Source organism: Saccopteryx bilineata, chromosome 2, assembly GCF_036850765.1.
Source record: "Saccopteryx bilineata isolate mSacBil1 chromosome 2, mSacBil1_pri_phased_curated, whole genome shotgun sequence".
Taxonomy (NCBI): Eukaryota; Metazoa; Chordata; class Mammalia; order Chiroptera; family Emballonuridae; genus Saccopteryx; species Saccopteryx bilineata.
The window spans coordinates 362,111,678-362,132,414 of NC_089491.1; the positions used below are offsets into that span (position 1 = coordinate 362,111,678).

Genomic DNA, 20,737 nt, shown 5'->3' on the forward strand with positions numbered 1-20,737 from the left:
CTAGTGACCTTTGGGCTCAAACTAGTGACCATAAGGTCATATTTATGATCCCATGCTCAAGCCAGCGACCCCTTGCTCAAGCTGGTGAGCCTGCGCTTAAGGTGGATCAGACCGCGCTCAAGGCGGCAATGTTGGGGTTTTGAACCTGGGTCCTCCACATCCCAGTCTGATGCTCTATACACTGCACCACTGCCTGGTCAGGTGGTAATAAGTTCTTAAATATGACAAAAGCATGAGCAACAACAACAAGAAAAAGTAAATATGACTTAAAATTAAAAACTTTTGTGACTCAAAGGACATTATCAAGAAAATGAAACAACCTACAAAATGGGGCAAACTACTGGGAAATCAAACATATGATAAGGCTTTAATGTTTAACTCAATAAGACAACCCAATTTCAAAAAAGGCAATAAACTTGACTAGATTCTCCAAAGATATACATATGGCCAACAAGCACATGAAAAGATGTTCAATATCATTATTCTTTACAGAAAGGCAAATCAAAACTAGAATGAGGTACTACTTTCACACTTACCATACCAGAATAACTATAATTAAAATAATGGAAAAGTATTGGCAAGTATGTGAAGAAATTGGAATCCTTGCACGATGCTGGTAGGAACATAAAAAGTTTGGTGCTTCTTCAAAAAGTTAAACAGAATTAGAATATGACCAGCAATTCCGCTTCCAGGTATACATCCAAGAGAATTAAAAATACAGGTTAAAACAGATACTTGTACACAAATGTCCACTGCAGTATTATTGAACAACTCTTAAGTATCCATCAACAGATAAACTGATAATCAAAATGTGGTATATACATATAATAGAACATTGTTTGGCTATAAAAGTAATGGAGTCCTCCTAAAACATACAATAAAATGGATGAACCCTGAAAACATTATGCTAAGTGAAAGAAGTCAGATACAAAAGGACAAATATTGTGTGATTTCACTCATAAGATATCTAGACTAGGCGCATATATAGAGACAGAAAGCAGATTAGAAGTTAACAGGGGCTGGGAGACTGAGTTACTGCTTTGTGGGTGCGGAGTTTCTGTTTGGAGTGATGAAAAAGTTTTGCAAGTAGATGGTTTGGACTGGTGATGGTTGAACAACATTGTAAATGTAAATGTAACGAATATTGCAAAATTGTACATTAAAAATGATTAGATGGCAAAAACAAACGCTGTCATAGATTAAGTTGAGGGCTAACATGTCAAGAAAGCCATAAAGCAGATGTCATCCACTTCGCTTGTATGATAAAAGTCAATGGCCAATATTTATAATTCCATTCTCACTGTACTCTATAAAGTATACCTTCATGCTGCCCAGGTGACTATGCCATTCTGCTCCTCGCATTACTCCTCCTGGAATATTCTCATCTATAAAAGCATTTAGAGATGTAGTATCAACAAAACCGTAAGAAAAGGCCCCTTCCCCTGCCCGAAGCTCAACAGTAATAACAAGGGGCAGGAAAAATACCTACCTGATTTATTTGGGCAACCAGGCTGACCCATGTGCATTGATGGATGATTATTTGCATAAAGAGATGCCAAATGCTTCAGAGTCTCTTTGTTTTCCACTACCAAGAAAAAATTCGGAGGTCAGTGGAGAAAACCAAAAAATCTGTCTCCAAGTTCAACTTCATGGACACCTGTCATCTTTCTTTCCTCCTTGTACGCCACAGAAGTTTATTGAGGAATTATTAGAATTAAACTTGAGGTTCTGTATAGCCCAGAATAATCTCATTAAAAAGACACATCTTTCTTACATTAAAAGGTACTAATGGTTAGTTTAGAAAACAGGCTATCACACCAAAATAAAACTTGTTTTGGTATGTTTTACTACATTTTCAGGTAACTGTGGCCTAATAATAATCTTTCCTTGTAAACTTCATTGAAAATGACACAAACTATGCCCATATACAACGGCCTCAAAGAGAATCAACAAGCAATTGTTTAACTCACCATAACATAAGGTACAACTAGTCAATCAAGGGTTAAAGCGGGGAAGGGCAATTCTGAATTAATATTTATTTGGTCACCTGTGAGTTCCTTGAGGTAGGCATTGTGTCTTATTCACTTTTATATTCCCACTGTATACACACATAATATTGCTCAATAAATGCTTGTGAACAAATTGAACAGATGTGACAAGATGGCTACACTCAACAAAGTAGGCCATCATTAGGTCTGACCTTTCTCTTAAAAGGAACTGTTTGAACTATTGATAGTATATACAATCATATCAGGTTGGTTATTTGCTTAGGGAGTGTGCTCAAATGCTCAACATTTAAAAAAACTTAGAAGGGACATTACTTAATTGGAATTTCCTGTCAAAGTTCAAATAGGAGTGATAGTCTACATACCTGTTTGTACTGGCTTGTCATATGGGTATGTGACTAGCACTGAACCACTATCTAAAGCCACAGAAAGACTGAAGTCCTGTTTTTGAATCAAATTCTCAATGATGGCTTTAGTCTCAGGCTGAGAAGCATTATCTAAAAAATAAAAAAGTAAAATATCAAATAAGTTTAAAATTTTTAGTATGAATAGCTAAGAAAATATTCTCTATTTGAACACAATCAGAAGGCTGACTTAACAAAATCTGTAGTAAATACTTTATTACTCTATAAGCCACTATCTCAAGTAAGAAACATACATTTTAAAAGGTAGGGGAGTTTGCATACTTCAAGATAATTGTGTAAAGGTTAACAACTTTTTAAGCAAGTTTAAGAAAATTCTTACTGAAAACAAAAAAGAAGGAACATATCCTATTTTAAAAAATAAATTAGGGAAGCTCTGGCCTGTGGCTCAGTGGATAAAGCATCAACAGGTGTACGGACATCCTGGGTTTGATTCCCCAGTCAGGGCACACAGGAGAAACGACTATCTACTTCTCCTCCTCTTCCTCTTCTTCTCCTCTTCCTCTGCCCCTTCTCTCCCTCTTTCCCTGCAGCCAGTGGCTCAATTGGTTCAAGCGTGGCCTCAAGCACTGAGGATAGCTCTGTTGGAGCATATCAGCCTCAGGTGCTAAAAATAGCTCAGCACTTGAGCATCATCCCCAAGATGGGGTTGCCAGATAGATACCATTGGGGCACATGTGGGAGTGTGCCTCACTATCTCCTCTCTTCTTTTATTTATTTAAAAATAAATAAATAAATAAATAACTTAGGGAACACATAACCTATCTTTGAAGGAAAATAAGATTTTCAGAAAGCAGAGTATTTTCTGAAGCATTATTTTCAAGACCAAAAAATTAGGAAGAAACTGTCTATCAGTACAGAAATGGTTCAATGATATAGAGTATTGTCATATTAATAGCATACTAAGATGCCTTTAATAAGAATGTTATAAATCTATAAGTACTGAAATGGGAAGATGTCAATGATATATTCAATGAAAAATGTTGACCCGATCTTAGTAAGAAAGAAACAGGCCCTTTAAAATCAACATACACATATCGTGTGCATGTGTGTGCATGGTTAGGCACATATGGAGGAGGTTAGAGAGAGATAATAAACAACTCTGTATGACTACTAGTAGAACTCCCTAATATTGATTGAATTTCTAAGAAAAAAACTTGAATTACATTTGCAAATTATAAAGGAGAAAAATTTGAAATGTTTTCTAGATGTGTTTATTTAGACCTTACATCTAGCAACTAGAAAAAAGTACTCATCTACAAAATAAGATCAACCATTCTAGCAAAGAGAAATAAAATTATCTGCAAAGTACTTTAATGGCCTAAAAATTAGTCTTACTTGTAAAGTCTGTATCCAGGTCTTTGTCACGAGCATTTGTTTGTCCTATCTTTGAAGTACAGTCCTTCTCTTGTGCTCTTTCTCGCCCATCTGGATTTAGAGAAGGGACAATCACAATTCTAGTCCTGTCAACCAACTAAAACAAAAACAGAAGTCAATGAGCTTATTAGCTGTAGGTGGACTCAAAAAGCATCTACCATGGCTCAAATGGAAAAATCTCTTTGTTTATTTTAAACACATGTTTAAAAGGCAGAACTAAAAAAAATAAATAAAATAAAATCATCTCTTGCCTCAAGCATATTAAAAAAGAAACAAAAAACTACTGCAGAACTAATGTTCACAGAGACCTCTGTTGTCTTACAACAGGGGTCAGAAACCGCCGCCTGCAGGCTAAATCCAGCCTGTGGTTTTCTACTGTAAATAAGGTTTAATTGGCATATTGTCATACCTATGCCATGACACATTTTTGTGCTGCAATGGCCATACTGCTTTTTCTAAATTCTCTAGTCAGCCAAGATGTCCAATAATTTTGCATAAAAAGAAGAAAAACTATTTGTTGTTCACCTCACTTTTTACTATAGTATCCTAGTTATAAGTAACTAGGAAGGAGGTCCCTCAGGTTAGAATGTACAAAACTGTAAGTAAAGGTTGGAAGGATAGCTTGACTATTAAATAAGGGAGTAGAGGATTGAAAGGAAATCTTTAATATTTTTTCCTTTGTCTCTTAATTGTATCCAAACAAACACAACAGAAAGACATTATTAACAATGAGTACCTGTAAATATGGTCTATTTTTTTTTTTTTTTTAATTTTTATTTATTCATTTTTTAGAGAGGAGAGAGAGAGAGACAGAGAGGGAGAGAGAGGAGAGAGGGGGGGGGGAGGAGCTGGAAGCATCAACTCCCATATGTGCCTTGACCAGGCAAGCCCAGGGTTTCGAACCAGCGACCTCAGCATTTCCAGGTCGACGCTTTATCCACTGCGCCACCACAGGTCAGGCCCAATATGGTCTATTTTTAAAGAGTTATGTTTATAATGCACTAAAAGTGCCTCTGTCTAAAATTTAACAAAAAAATTAAAATTTCAAAAATGGTGCCTTGATCCCAATGTATCATTGAGCTTTTCTCCTTTTAAAGCACGTCAAAACAAGCTATTCTCTTACTTGGGTAACAGCTGGGTTCTTTTTGTAGTTTAGGCAGAGAAATTCTGCCAGAGCCAAAAGCAGTTCAGTTCCAACTGGAGCATTTCCATGGATACCAGCAACAAAACGAATCTTTGGTTCTTCAGGTTCAGATAAGTTGGGCTTATTGGATATTTCAAGGGACCAAATTTGACGATATTCAGCACTCTGTCCCAAACTTTCAGAAACCAGAAACAAAAATTCAGCAAGTAATCAAACATTATATAATGTTAATGCTGACATAAAATTTTTTTAAAAAAGAAATGAAAACAAAACATAAGAAGTCTTTAAAGGTAAATTATTGTGTCAGAAGACCTTTAAAAAATTAGTTTTCATTGACCACAGAGAAGTGGTGAAAGATTATGATTTAACCTGGCATTCCTCCAAATCCAGCTATTCTCATACCATTTTCACAATATTGTCCTATCTTCTACAATCTACACTAACATTTGTTAACATGTGACTTTTACATTAACTCACATATTTTTTTGTGGAAAAATATAAATGTAGACAAATGTAGAGAATCTTACTTTTCAAGTCTAAATTAATTTAGACACTTCTTACTTTCCTATAAATGTAATACCAGTATCACAGTAAAAATGACTTAAAATGCTCTGCTTGCCCAAGAGATACTGTTAAGGCCTGCTTTCTTTGCTACAAAGGGGAATCTACAAGAGTGAATTAGAAAAAATATATTCACATTAAATTTAGAATGATTAATAAATAGAATAAAAAAATTATTGCTTTCTGACAATGCTATTCAATGATAGCACACATCTAAACTATTTTGTGCCCCGCCATTGGCAGGGATTGTATATTTGGGGGGAAATATTTTTCCCCTTCTTTTCCAAGTGAGAGGAGGAGAGATAAGAAAGAGAGACAGACTCCCATATGCTGCCCTACCAGGATTCACCCAGCAACCCCCATCTGGGGCCCATGCTCTGCCCATCTGGGGCCATGCTCGCAACCAAGCTATTTTTAATGCCTGAGGCAGAGGCTCCATGGAACCATCCTCAGTGCCTAGGACTGATGCCCTTGAACCAATCCAGCCATGGCTGTAAGAGCCATGTAAGAGAGAGAGAGAGAGAGAGAGAGAGAGAGAGAGAGAGAAAACAGAAGGGGGGAAGGGGTAGAGAATTAAATGGTCACTTCTCCTGTGTGCCCTGACCAGGAATCGAACCCAGATCATCCACATGCCAGATGGACGCTCTACAATTGAGCCAACTGGCCAAGGCCTGATATTTAACTAAAAAGTTATCTTGAATTGGAAAGTTGAAAATACTTAAATGAATTAAGTAAATGGAGAGCAAAATAATTTCCCATTTTTTATTTAATAATAAGAAAGTTTTATTTTTAAAGGATTAATAAATCCTGGCTCAGCTTATTATTTTATTTTTTCTGGCTCAGCTTATTTAAAAATAAGATATATAGGGCATTAAGATAGACAATATTAAAACCTAAACTTGGCAGAAATATTCAAGAATCAGATGAGGAAAGAGATCATTGGCATTGCCAAAGTAAATATCACTCCTTGCATCTATAAACATTATCAACCAATATTTGAGCAACTAAATTTGCTGTAAAATTAAAAGAACCAATGAAGAAAAATGAAGTAAAGAAGTAAAGAGCTAGATAATATTCATTAGGTATGCAGCTCAGGGCAACATGTAAAGCAAAGGCCCTCAAGAAGCAAACAATAGAAGTCAACAAATCAAGGAAATAATTTTGGAGTAATTGTAACAAGACCCAAAAAGGATTTATAATGAAACAGTGAAAGTGAGACAGAGAAACCCCAGAAAGTGAAGGTCAAGTCTCAGCCATCAGTTTTACATAAGCCAATATTGCATACGGCTTTGGGGAACAGCAACTGTTCAACTGTGAATAGCCTAGAACAGTGATTTTCAACCATTTTCATCTCATGGCACACACAAACTAATTACTAAAATTCTGCAACACACCAAAAAATATATTTTTTGCCTATCTCATTTTTTAAAAAAGTATTAATTTTGACTCATACTGGATAGCTATTGTTGTGTTGTTGGCTGTTGTCTTTTTTTTTTTTTTTTTTTTTTGGTATTTTTCTGAAGCTGGAAACAGGGAGAGACAGTCAGACAGACTCCCGCATGCGCCCGACCGGGATCCACCCGGCACGCCCACCAGGGGCGATGCTCTGCCCACCAGGGGGCAATGCTCTGCCCCTCCGGGGCGTCGCTGTGCCACGACCAGAGCCACTCTAGCGCCTGGGGCAGAGGCCAAGGAGCCATCTCCAGCGCCCGGGCCATCCCGGCTCCAATGGAGCCTTGGCTGCGGGAGGGGAGGAGAGAAACAGAGAGGAAGGAGGGGGTGGGGGTGGAGAAGCAAATGGGCGCTTCTCCTATGTGCCCTGGCCGGGAATCGAACCCGGGTCCCCCGCACGCCAGGCCGACGCTCTACCGCTGAGCCAACTGGCCAGGGCCTGCTGTTGACATTTTTTAATTTGACAATCTAAGGGAAAAGATGTCAGTGCCCCAGACTAAATAGTCAGGTATTGTAGGGTTTAAAAATCTTGCTGCATACCAGTGTACTGTGGCATACCAGTTCAAAATTGCTAGACTAGAATACAGAAAATGACAGCAACCAGGCTTCGCTAATTTGAAAAAAAGAATGATTGCTCATAGTTCCAAATTTGTCCCTTGCCCTCGGCAAAATAAAACAATAATATTTAGTCAGAACATAAATCTGCAGTGAAGAAGTAAAAAAGGTTTTTAAATCAGTCAAAGCAATCAATAGAATGAGTAATTTTACATTTCCTGGAGGAACAAGACACACATTGCTAATCTAACAGTAATTCTCCTCTAATGTTCCTTATAAAAGTTTCTGAGGTTCATTGTTGGAAGGCTCTCCAAGCAAACATCGTTCAAAATATGTGAACTCCAACAAACTTTCTATACATTCAGCTCCCAAATAAATTACAAGAACCATTCAACATAGTTTATGCTGAATGTAATTTCTTTATGAAAAAGGGAAGAAAGAAAAAGAAATGCATTAAGAGGTAATAAGAAGGTGATACTCACTTGGTAAGATTTGTAATGTGTGGATAGTTCATTACAAGTCCTCTCAGAAACTCAGATAAATCTTTGTATGAATGGTATCGGTAAAGAGCCAGATTTGAGGAGGAGCGTAACATGAGGTCTTCCAAACCATTCTCAGCTGAGAGGTCTTTTATTAAAGTCTTAAACTCTTTAGTAGTTGGATCACTGGCATCCTCAGTGTTGGTGCTATCTCCCTTCCCTTTCTTTGATTCATTGTTTGAATCTGTTGAAGATCGAACAAGTGTGAAGTTGATCTGACTAGCTCCGTCACTCTTTACAGTCACGTTCTTGGTCACTGGATTATACCTGTGATAAAGTAGACAGATCAGACCACACTTCTATAGCTGGAGTACACAAGCCCTCAGGAAACAGAGCCATGCAGATGATGTGAATCCTTGAAATAAATGCAGTGCGTATTCCTAAAAGAGTCAAATTTTTAACTTTGTGATAATTTAGTATTTGTTTTAAACATTGAGGAACAGACATGGGTAGACTTTAAAATATTTAAATGAGTTTTTAAGATTAAATAGACGACTTCAAAAGCAAGTTTGTAATTGTAGTGGATACCCCCATGTCTCCTGGAATCTGAGTTCATTTGTCCATCATCGGGATATATGGTTGGAAAAGTTTAAGAGGTACTAACTTAGGACATATCTACCAAACACATCATTCTTGCCCTATTTTTTTTTTTTTTTTTTGTATTTTTCTGAAGCTGGAAACAGGGAGAGACAGTCAGACAGACTCCCGCATGCGCTCGACCGGGATCCACCCGGCACGCCCACCAGGGGCAATGCTCTGCCCACCAGGGGGTGATGCTCTGCCCCTCTGGGGCGTCGCTCTGTTACGACCAGAGCCACTCTAGCGCCTGCGGCAGAGTCCAAGGAGCCATCCCCAGCGCCCGGGCCATCTTTACTCCAGTGGAGCCTCGGCTGCGGGAGGGGAAGAGAAAGAGAGGAAGGAGAGGGGGAGGGGTGGAGAAGCAAACGGGTGCTTCTCCTGTGTGCCCTGGTCGGGAATCGAACCCGGGACTTCTGCACGCCAGGCTGACGCTCTACCACTGAGCCAACCGGCCAGGGCCCATTCTTGCCCTATTTTTCAGGTACCTTGCTGCTTTAGTTTTTCTAATACTATGTCAAAAAGGAAAATAAACAGAAACAACTTCATTACTCATTAGTGAAAAGTTCTAACCCATCAATTTACAGACCACTAAATATTTGAAAATATTTTTTAAAAAGGTAATGATAACTACAAATATTTTCATATACTTGCCCTTACTCCAATGAGTATTCAAAATAACTCTTCAGAAATAAGATAGCTAGCAGGAAAAGACCCTGTGGTCCCATGCACACTTATCAAAATATAAAAAAGAAAACTACAAGAGGTTAAAAATGATGTTTCAGATTAAACAGGTGGTTCCAATTCTAAGCTGTTTGTAAAGGAGAAAAGAAATAAAATTAATTTTTTCCAAGGAAATAAAGTTATAAGTCCATTTCTTTCTTTTAAGTAAATATATCTTTGTAGAAAGAAAACCTGTAAAAAAGGTAAAAATAGCCTTTCTTAAAGAATTTGCAAAAAGAAAGAAAATTTCACTGATGCAATAAGGCATTAAATGTACACTAATATAAATGGATGTCTATGAAAAAGTATTTATTAGATAACATGACTTAAGTATACAGCAGAACAGGAGTCTTTTCCCCCCAGATGACAGATACTTCCCAGGAGTTACCAATAGTGAAGGAAATCTCTTACTATGGCTTTACATCTAGATGGGGGCAGGTAATCTAAGAACAGGAGGGTGGAGGAGGCCACTGCTCTTGGTGCATAACTTCATAAATTTCTTACACCTGATAGCTCATATACTCACTGCAACCAGAGGACCAGTTCCAAATTTGAACCAGTTCTAAACTTTCAGCATTACACTCAAGGTTGTGTAGGCTCTTTAGGATTTTCTGGCAATAATCTTCCACAATGGAAGTATATTTGTCTTATTCCCATGCACTCAATTTCAAAGTATTCAGTCACTCACCCTCGAGCAGATGCTGTGATTTTATAAGTTCCTGGAACCAAGAGACGCCAGTAATCTCCAGTTTTGTAAGTAGTCACTGGGTGATTGATTTCAGCAACACTAATGGTGGCATTTAATATACCCCTGCCATCTGTAGCATCTAGGACAAATCCTTTGACACCCTGATGAACCTGGATAAAGTACAAGGACACCAAGATCATCATCTAACAATTTTGGGAGTTCATATCTAAAATAACAGATTGTGAATAATGTAAACATGTGGAACAATAGGAATTTAGGAGTTCAGAGTAAAGCTAAATGTAAACACCTATTAAACAAAATATTTTAATTTCTAAAGGGCTAATTTTTCATAAGCTAGGTTTGCATTTATCATAAGAGTTACAAAATACACAGTTTAAACTTTAGCACGTCTGACAATTTCAGAATATAGGACATTTTGACCTGGCTTCTTTAAAAGAAAAATGTCATTTAAAAAAATAGAATTATTTTAGATTAAAGAGAGTAAAAGATATAACAATCAAAACAATGCATGAAATGTGACTTCATACTGGTTCTAAAATATAGTTATAAAAAGACACTTTGGGGACAAGAGGGGAAAATTTAAATATGGAATCAGTACTAGGTAATACAAGAGAATTACTGTTAATTATCTTAGGTGAGATAATGGCATTTGGGGATGGCATATAGGAGAATATCCTTATTTTTAGAAGATGCATCCTGAAATATTTAGGTATAAAATATTCAAACAGCTGTAATTTACTTGGAAATAGTTCAGTAAAAATGTGTGTGTGTATAATTTATATTAAATAAAGCAAATACAGCAAAATGTTAAAAACTGTTAAATCTATGTGAAGGAATAATAATCTTATTTGTATAACTGTACTGTATATTTAAAAATTTTTAGACTAAAATGGTTTTAAAAATTAGTATGCAAATTTAGAGCATTTAAGCCATTCCACTCAGCAAAAAGAATAAAGCAGAAAAATACTGACACAAAGTATTAGATTATCCTAATAATTAACCATTATTAGCATATTTCTTATAGTCTTTACCTATTGGTCACCATGTATATCCATACAAAAGGAAATAACTCATTTCATACTAAACTACTAGAAAAAATAGCCCATCTTTCTATCACTTGACAAATGCTTACATGTGTATCCAATTAATGTTGACCATTTTAAAGACAGAGTAAAAAGTGATCACTAACCAATAAGAGCAAAGCATCACTATATTGTTTAATCATTTTTTAACTCTTTCCCATGCTTACAAATTAAACTCATTTCCATCCATGATTTTCTAGATAAATGTACTAAAACATGAACAGGCCAAACTGGAACTCAAAAGGGTGTATTTTAAAATCACTTTGTGAAAACCATATGTACCTTCTTGCTCTTAGAGAATTTTTTTTTTTGTGAGAAAGGAAGGAAGAGAGACAGGAAAGGAGAAAGCATCAATTCATAGCTGCTTTAATTGACTGCCTCTCATACATGCCTTGGAAGGGGGAGGGGAGCCTCAAGCTGAGCCAGTGACCCTTTGCTTAAGCCAGACCTTGGGATCATGTTAACGATCCCGCCCTCAAGCCAAACAAGCCCTTGCTCAAGCCAGGGACCTTGGGGTTTCAAACCTGGAACTTCAGCGTTCCAACACTATCTGCTATGCCACCACCGGTCAGGCTCTTGGGAGAATTTCACACTTCATTCCTGAGTAGTCACCTGTTTCATAAACTGGATTAGAGATCTTCGATTCTGTTCCCAATATTTTGGCAGATCCTTCTCAAATGGGTATTTCACACAACCTAGTTCAATAGTCACTTCAAAGCAATTTGTCTGTAAATAGTTCCAGTCCTGCATACCACCTAAAAAATAAAAAAATTAAAATCAGTCACTAAAGAAATTCTAACAAGCTCAGGTTCCAAAAGGTAAGCAACGTTCCCAGTGAAAAAACAAATTCATCTTTTCTCAGCACTGGCTGAAAAACAATGTGTTCCTTTGAGAGCTGTTTGATGCTTGTGGTTCAGGTAAAACAGGTACTTTCATGTTCAAGAGAAATTCAAGCACAGGTGACCTTCACTTACCAGCACATCTAAGGTTCTCTGTAATAATAGCCAGAGGTAAAATATAACACTTTTATCAAGTTTTAATACATTGTTTTTATTCAACATGCACCAAATGTAAATATAGTTGAAAAGGTCATTTGAACATTTTAAACTATTTAAACAATATCTGTAAAAGAATGATTCTTTTTCAAAATTAAAAAATTAGTAACAAGCAGCACCATCCAGGGAAGAGAAAATGCATCCAATTATATCATATGACCTGAATATAAAAATATATTTACCTGCAACATTATACCAATTAGCTCCATTTGTTATTCCATGAGGGAAGTATTCATTAGGGTATATGTTCTTGCAAGGTCTACCCTGAAACATCTGGGAATTCTCCTGAGGAGGGAAAAGGAATCTATTTGTATTTGTTTGTACTTTCATCAAAAAACACAGGAAGCATAAGGAAAAATAATAAAAGTAGTCACTAATAGGTTGTATGGGGTGAAAATTAGATTCATGGAGCCATGGGAAGCAGTGAGGCTTTTCCATGTATAGCTTTCTATGCCATTTTGATTTCTTAATATGACTTTATTATATATTTTTATGTGCTCTGTAAATAATTGGACTTTATTTCTTACTTACAAGTCAAGTAATTTAAACCAATCCAAGTCCACTAAAAAAAAAATACCAAAAGACTGTTCATAGTCATAGTTTCATTTCATGTTTTCTAGAACCTTAAAGTCCAGAAAAGATGATTCACATACAACGAGTAGTCAGCGGCTTTCTCGTACTTCTAGGAAGACTGAATGCTCTATGCTTCGTCCCTCTATGCTTTGATTGCACTCTGTACAATTATCTTTTTTAAAATTGATTTTAAAGAGAGAGAGGAAGGGAGAGTGAGAGAAACAATGATTTGTTGTTCCACTTATTTATGCATTGATTCTTGTAGTGCCCAGACTGGGGATCGGATGCAACCTTGGCATCGGGGATGACGGTCTAACTAACAGAGCCACCTGGCCAGGGCCTGTACAATTATCTTATCCTGTTACAACTGGTTGTACCTTTCTTCTTCCCTAAAGAAAATACACTACTCATGGAAACAGTTGTATCTTTGTGTGCTCAGCATCTAGCACGGTGTGTAACATAGTACATGTGTAAACCTTGCTCAATGAAGAGTAAAAAAAATCTATCATGTAGGCACAAATAAATGCTATTGGAATATAGAGAAGAGAAATATTACTTCTGACTAGAGTGGTAGAGGAAATTCTCTGAAGAAATTAAGCTTTAAAAGGTGGTCAAAATTCTATTTTTCTCTTTTGGAAATAGAAAAGTATAGAAAAGTGTGAAGAGGCCCTGGCCGGTTGGCTCAGTGGTAGAGCGGCGGCCTGGTGTGCGGAAGTCCCGGGTTTGATTCCCGGCCAGGACACACAGGAGAGGCGCCCATCTGCTTCTCCACCCCTCCCCCTCTCTTTCCTCTCTGTCTCTCTCTTCCCCTCCCGCAGCTGAGGCTCCATTGGAGCAAAAGATGGCCCGGGCGCTGGGGATGGCTCCTTGGCCTCTGCCCCAGGCGCTAGAGTGGCTCTGGTCGCGACAGAGCGACGCCCTGGATGGGCAAAGCATCGCCCCTTGGTGGGCATGCCGGGTGGATCCCGGTCGGGCGCATGCGAGAGTCTGTCTGACTGCCTCCCCGTTTCCAGCTTCAGAAAAATACAAAAAAAAAAAAAGTGTGAAGAGAAAAATAATAATTTACCATTTCCCATCACTGAGAATTGACCATTTAACTTTAAAATATATAAACAATGCCCTTTCATAAACAATACACCAATTACAAGCTTATGATCCCACTGCTTTCTTTTTTTTTTTTTTATTATTTTTTATTTTTATTATTATTTTTTTTTTCATTTTTCTGAAGCTGGAAACAGGGAGAGACAGTCAGACAGACTCCCGCATGCGCCCGACCGGGATCCACCCGGCACGCCCACCAGGGGCGGTGCTCTGCCCCCCAGGGGGCGATGCTCTGCCCATCCTGGGCGTCGCCATATTGGGACCAGAGCCACTCTAGCGCCTGAGGCAGAGGCCACAGAGCCATGCCCAGCGCCCGGGCCATCTCTGCTTCAATGGAGCCTTGGCTGCGGGAGGGGAAGAGAGAGACAGAGAGGAAAGCGCGGCGGAGGGGTGGAGAAACAAATGGGCGCTTCTCCCATGTGCCCTGGCCGGGAATCGAACCCGGGTCCTCCGCACGCTAGGCCGACACTCTACCGCTGAGCCAACCGGCCAGGGCCCCCACTGCTTTCTTATCAAATAAAAATTATTTTAGATTACTGTGATCTCTCTTGCTTTCTGGTTTTTCCACTGAAGACCTACACACACCTGCTATGTTTCTATCTCCATTTCCACTAATATTTATATACCTATCAATTTAATTATAAATTACTTAGATCTATTACTATACTGATATGTATTATAAACTTGCATGAAAATGAAAATATTTAAATAAATTTTAAAATACAGATTTTCTAATATGGTCTTCCTACATCTTACTGGATCATTTAGTACAAATCCCACTCTGCCCACAATAGTTCTAGGCAGTACTAACATTTCAACTTCATAAGCCAGTGAAAATATCTGAAGAAAGGGTGATATATTTATTGATGGTTCTAGGAAGTTTATTCTGATGATGTTCAAATGGACCAAAGCCAGGAAGACTCATCAGAGTATTACTGAAATTTTCCAAGTGAGAGTTAATGAGCACCTGAAAGGTTGTAGCAATTGTATTTTACCATATACATTTTACTATCTCCATTGCTGGTGTTTCAGTGGTAGAGTGTTGGCCCAGCATGTGGAAGTCCCAGGTTCGATTTCCACCCAGTCAAGGTACACAGGAGAAGTGACCCATCTGCTTCTACAGCCCCCCATCTTTCTCACTCTCTTCCCCTACTGCAGCCATGGCTTGAATGGTTTGAACAAAGTTGGCCCTGGGTGCTGAAGATGCCCATGGCCCCACCTCAGGTGCTAAAATAGCTTGGTTATTGAACAACGAAGCAGTGGCCCAGACGGGCAGAGCATTGTCTGCTGGGTGGATACCAGTTGGGGCGCATGTAGGAGTCTGTCTTTGCCTCCCTGCCTCTCACTTAATTAAAATAAATAAATAAAAATTAAAAACTAAAAATCTAATTAAATTTTAAAAGCAAACAACAAAAGACTGAGGGTGAGAATGTAGGTGTCTAGTCTCGGGCCATATACAAAGTCTAAAAGTTATACAACAAGATATTAAATGATGATCTCTAGGTTTCTTTTCTTTTTTTTTTTGCTCATCTATATTGTTTAATCTTTTCACAATAACTTTCATTATATAATTTTTGAAAGAAGCATTTATACAGTGGTGACAGGTAAAGGAACTAGATACAATTGCCAAGACAATAAAAATGGCTAAGGGCCCTGGCCGGTTGGCTCAGTGGTAGAGCATCGGCCTGGCGTGCAGGAGTCCCGGGTTCGATTTCTGGCCAGGGCACACAGGAGAAGAACCCATCTGCTTCTCCACCCCTCCCCCTCTCTTTCCTCTCTGTCTCTCTTCCTCTCCCACAGCCAAGGCTCCTTGGGAGCAAAGCTGGTCCGGGCGCTGAGGATGGCTCTGTGGCCTCTGCCTCAGGCGCTCCAATTGCAACAGAGAGACACCCCAGATGGGCAGAGCATCGCCCCCTGGTGGGCGTGCCGGGTGGATCCCAGTCGGGCACATGTGGGAGTCTGACTGCCTCCCCGTTTCCAACTTCAGAAAAATACAAAAAAAAAAAAAAATGGCTAAGGACATACCATGGAAAGAAAAAAGAAAAGTAGAAGACAGGATGTAGAGCCAATAAAGGAGAAAAAAAGAAAGCAGAACTCCCTACTATAGAACATGACAGACATCAAGGAGAGAAGATAAGTGTCAGACTCATGGTCAAGAAATTTCTGGTAACCACTGAGGGGGCGTTTCCAAGTAAAACAATGTAGGCAGGAGATGACAAGAAACAAGTACGAGAGAACAATAATGAAGTGGAGACAAGTAAAGACTATTCACTTTACTTTTCTTCTTTTGACTTCTTTTGATCTAATTTTAAACTTATAGAAAAGTTGCATAAATACCATAGAGTTTTGGCCCTGGCAGGTTGGCTCAGCGGTAGAGTGTCGGCCTGGCGTGTGGAAGTCCCAGGTTCGATTCCCGGCCAGGGCACTCAGGAGAAGCACCCATTTGCTTCTCCACCCCTCCCCCTCTCCTTTCTCTCTGTCTCTCTCTTCCCCTCCTGCAGCCAAGCTCCTTGGGAGCAAAGTTGGCCCAGGCGCTGAGGATGGCTCCATGGCCTCTGCCTCAGGTGCAAGAATGGCTTTGGTTGCAACGGAGCAGCAGCACCGATGGGCAGAGCATCGCCCCTGGGTGGCATGCTGGGTGGATCCTGGTCGGGCGCATGTGGGAGTCTATCTGCCTGCCTCCCCGCTTCTCACTTCAGAAAAAAAAACCCATAGAGTTTTATATGCCCTTGATCTAGCTTTACCTAATGTTAGCATCTTATATAGCCATAGTATAATTAAAAATAAAAAAATTAACACTGGTATAATACTACACTTAATTGAATTCATTGAATTTCATTATATAATTATACTTAAAATATAACAGAAATTATAAAAAGATTAGAGAATCCAGGCAAGCAAAAAGAAGAAAATGATAAATCTAGACATCATCAATCATTTAATATTTTGATATACAGTATAACTTTTAGATCATTTTTATGTCCAATAATTGGACTGAGGATGGATGTCCCACCACTCTTACTTTTCTTTAGGTTCTCAAATACTACTTTAGATATAATTCACATACTCCATAAAATTATATTTTAGTGTACCCCATTTAAAGTGTACATACAATTTCAATGGTTTTTGGTATATTAACTGAAATTATGTGACTATCACCACAGTAAGTTTTAGGACATTTTTATCACCCCAAAAGAAACCAGTACTCATTAGCACTCCCCAATTTCACTCAATCTCTTCTCTATCCCTCCTTTCCACCAAGCCCTAGGCAACCACCAGTCTATTTTCTGTCTCTGTGGATTTGCCTATTCTGGACTTGCCATGTAAATGTAATCATACAACATGTGGTCTCTAATGGTTGGCTTCTTTCACTTAGCATAACATTTTCAAGATTCATTCATATTGTAGTATGTGAATGGCCCAACCAACACCTTGATTTTGTACTTCTACTCTCTAAAACTGTGAGAAAGTTACAGGATAGGGAAAAGTAGGTTTACAGTTATGAATATGTGAAACACAGAGTTTATTCTTATATTATATTAATTCTTGTATTATTTTCCATATGAACAACTGTAAATCTACTTTTGCCCCACCCTGTATTTTTGTTGTCTTAGGCCATCCAGTTTGTGATTTTGTTATAGCAGCCCCAGAAAACTAATTCAGCAGACTGTGCAGCAACAAAGTTTTAATTTTGATGTCTAATGTATCTATTTTTCTGTCACTTGTTCTTTTGATGTCATACCTAAGAAACCACTGTCTAATCCAAGGTCACAAAAATTTATTCCTAATTTTTTTTCTAAAAGTTTTATAGTTTTGGCTTCTACATTTTAGGTCTATGATCCATTTGGAAATGGTTTTAGGTATGTTAAAAAGGAGTCCAAATTCATTTCTTTGCAGGTGAATATCCAATTTCCCATCATCATTTGTTGAGAAGATTGCTCTTTCTCCATTAAATTGTCTTGGTGTCCTTTGTCAAAAAATTCAATTGACCATAAATGTAAGAGTTTATTTCCAGACTTTCAATTCTCTTTCATTGATCTCTATCTGTCTATCCTTATGTCAGTATCACAGTATTTCTTTTTGACAGAGACAGACAGCAGACCGAGTGACGCTTTGCTCAAGCCAGTGACCTTGGGCTTTAAGCCAGAGACCATGGAGTCATATCTATGATCCCACACTCAAGCCAGCGACCCCATGCTCAAGCTGATGAGCCCGCGCTCAAGCCGGTGACCTCAGGGTTTCGAACCTCGGTCCTCCATGTCCCAATCTGACGCTCTACCCACTGTACCACTGCCTGGTCAGGCAGTATCACAGTATCTTAATTACTGTAGCTTTGTAGTAAGTTTCAAATCGGGAAGTATAAGGCCTTTGACTCTTAGGATTCATTCTTTAATTTTGAAAAAACTTTTGTATTTTTCTTCTATTTCTTTCCTGAGTTCTATCAACTCTCCTTAATTTCTTCCTGTTTTCTTTCCCCTTTCTGTTATTTTTTAAATATCTAAGTCTACATGGTTTTTTCACAATCTCAATGTGTATTTGGGTATATTTAATCTGTTTGGAGTGTAGACTTACAGGTCACTTCTGCTTCTTCATTGTTTCTTGGTGGTGATAAGGTTTCCTCAGGTGATATGTGAGAAATTTCACTTCCTGATTTTCTGGAATAGTTCTCCATGTTTTATTTAGTTCATGTTCATTTTTATAATATTGGGCTTTTTTACATGATTCCTATTTAATGGTGCCCTTTTCTTTAGTGTTTCTTGTTGTTGTTTATCTGTCTTAGTATAAGGGTAGAATTGCAAGTCCTCTGATTTTATGATTTTCCTCTACCTTAGACAAACAGTATTTCCCTGTTTTTCTTCTTACATATTTTTTTATTTTCACCTTCACTATTCAATTGCCAAAGAGCACTTCTTCATTTTGCCTTTTTGATTCCCCAGAAGCTATGAGTTTGGAAGATTTCCCTTTAAATCCCCCTATCTTTTTAAACTATGCATATCTCTTTAAATCTCCCCAGATCCTTTAAGTTGTATGTATTTTGAAACCCCCTCCTTGTATTCCAGTACCCTCACCTGCCCAGTTACTTTTAAAATACTTTCAGATTTAGAGTGTATTTAATGTTTGGTGGTCATTCCAAATCACCTTTAGTCCTGTCCTTCATTAGCTCCCTTCTTTTCCTTACAGATTTCTTGTTCTGTTTTTCCTCACCATGAGGCCTGTGGTAGGGCAAAGGTGGGCTGGGTACATGATAATCATGACCCATCACAACCAAGAGAAAGGAGGCTGTGACGGATGACTGAGGATTTTAATTATCACCTCTCCCATTTACAACAGAAGAAACAAAGACATAAGATTCTAGAAGAGGCAGGTGTGGTAGGAACAAGTAATGGGGGAGATTATGGGTAAGATACAGATAAATAATAATTGAGAACACGGAACCTGAATGAAAACACATCATGTTACTCAAGTTCTACTTTAGTTCCAGGCAAAGTGATCTACTGAGAATAAGAGGAGTAAGCTGGGATTAGGAGGCTAAATAGAGGATAAAAGCTTAGTATAACCATAGCGGGAAACAAGCCAGAGAATCAAGTAGCAAAACATGAAATATTGCCAAATAAAAGTGAGTGCTCAGCTGAAGTTAGAGAGCATACATATGCAGTATAGTCAATTGCCACGACTGTGTGACATTTCTGGACTATATTTGAAATACTGGGATGGAGAAGAGATGGAGGTAATGACTGTGAAGCAGCTATCAGCAAGGCAGATATGTCAAAAGGGTATAAAAAAGTTTGAAGACATCACTGAAAGTTATATCTATGGGTCTTAGCTGAGTAGAAAGTAAATTAAATCAAAGGATTAAAGGCTAAAAATAATTTTAAAAGACTAAGAAACCAAAAGTGACGATGAGGGTAAAAAGTGGAACTGTAAAAACAGGCACAGAATGTGACAGGAATATGTGCAAAATCTGATCGCTTTATTATCATTGAGTGTCCAATTCTTCTCTCATTCCATGTGCATCCCTCTAAAAATGGTATTCCCAAACAGAAGACAACTATTCTTTAGAGTGAAGTAAGAGACGCACTTCCGTTAGATACCCTGCACAATCTCACAAGGTCTTTTTGTAGAAAAGGAGAAAGCAGGAAAAATAGAATGACAGAAGGCTGTGATTAGAGAATACAGAGTTGCAGTAATAATTTTCATTATCTATAACCAATAAAGTCACAGACTGAGTCAGCAGTAAGTTCAAAAACTGAAACTAACAAACATCTTTCCAAGTGCCAACTTTTAACATATTTTCTAAGAACAATTTTTAAACTAAAACACACATGCACACAAATATAACATTTTGGTTGTAAAAGTAATGTATAGCAATTTTGGAAAATACAGAAATTTCTACCTGCTTTTCCCTTGCTGTATGTTATTATATAGGCTCTTAAATACCTTAAACCAGAGGTTGGCAATTTTTTTCTGTAAAAAGCCAGATAGTAAAAATTCTTGGTGTTATAGCCTCTAATGTATCTGTTGCAACTACTCAAATCTGCTCTCTGCATCTATTGACATGACTGCAGTGATTTTCTTTATTTTGTTAATATGGTGAATCAAACTGACTTATTTTCAAATGTTGAAACAGAAAGCAGTCATAGACAATATGTAAAAGAATGGATGTGAGTCAATAAAGCTTTATCTGAAAAGACAGGTGGTGATCTGGATTTGGCCCCAGAGCTGTAGTTTCTCAACCCCTGCTTTAGACTACTTCACTAGTTTTATAACTTAAGTGCTTGACAAGTGAAATAAATGAGCCTGTATTATGGTCCATGTACTATGCTAAAAACGATAGATGAAAAGACAGTACCTGAGCTTAAAG

General features: G+C 38.0%; 1 protein-coding gene across 1 annotated transcript in view; it reads right to left on the reverse strand.

Moving 5' to 3' along the window:
* Positions 1-20,737, reverse strand: part of CPD (carboxypeptidase D) — an 84,363-nt gene that overhangs the window by 10,854 nt on the left and 52,772 nt on the right. The window contains exons 9-17 of the mRNA XM_066263126.1: positions 12,384-12,486; positions 11,759-11,901; positions 10,044-10,213; positions 8,000-8,323; positions 4,929-5,124; positions 3,767-3,902; positions 2,372-2,503; positions 1,490-1,585; positions 1,321-1,385 (exon numbers count right to left, since the gene is read on the reverse strand). Of these exons, the coding sequence (XP_066119223.1) occupies positions 1,321-1,385; positions 1,490-1,585; positions 2,372-2,503; positions 3,767-3,902; positions 4,929-5,124; positions 8,000-8,323; positions 10,044-10,213; positions 11,759-11,901; positions 12,384-12,486 (1,365 nt within the window). The remainder of the gene's footprint in view (positions 1-1,320; positions 1,386-1,489; positions 1,586-2,371; positions 2,504-3,766; positions 3,903-4,928; positions 5,125-7,999; positions 8,324-10,043; positions 10,214-11,758; positions 11,902-12,383; positions 12,487-20,737) is intronic.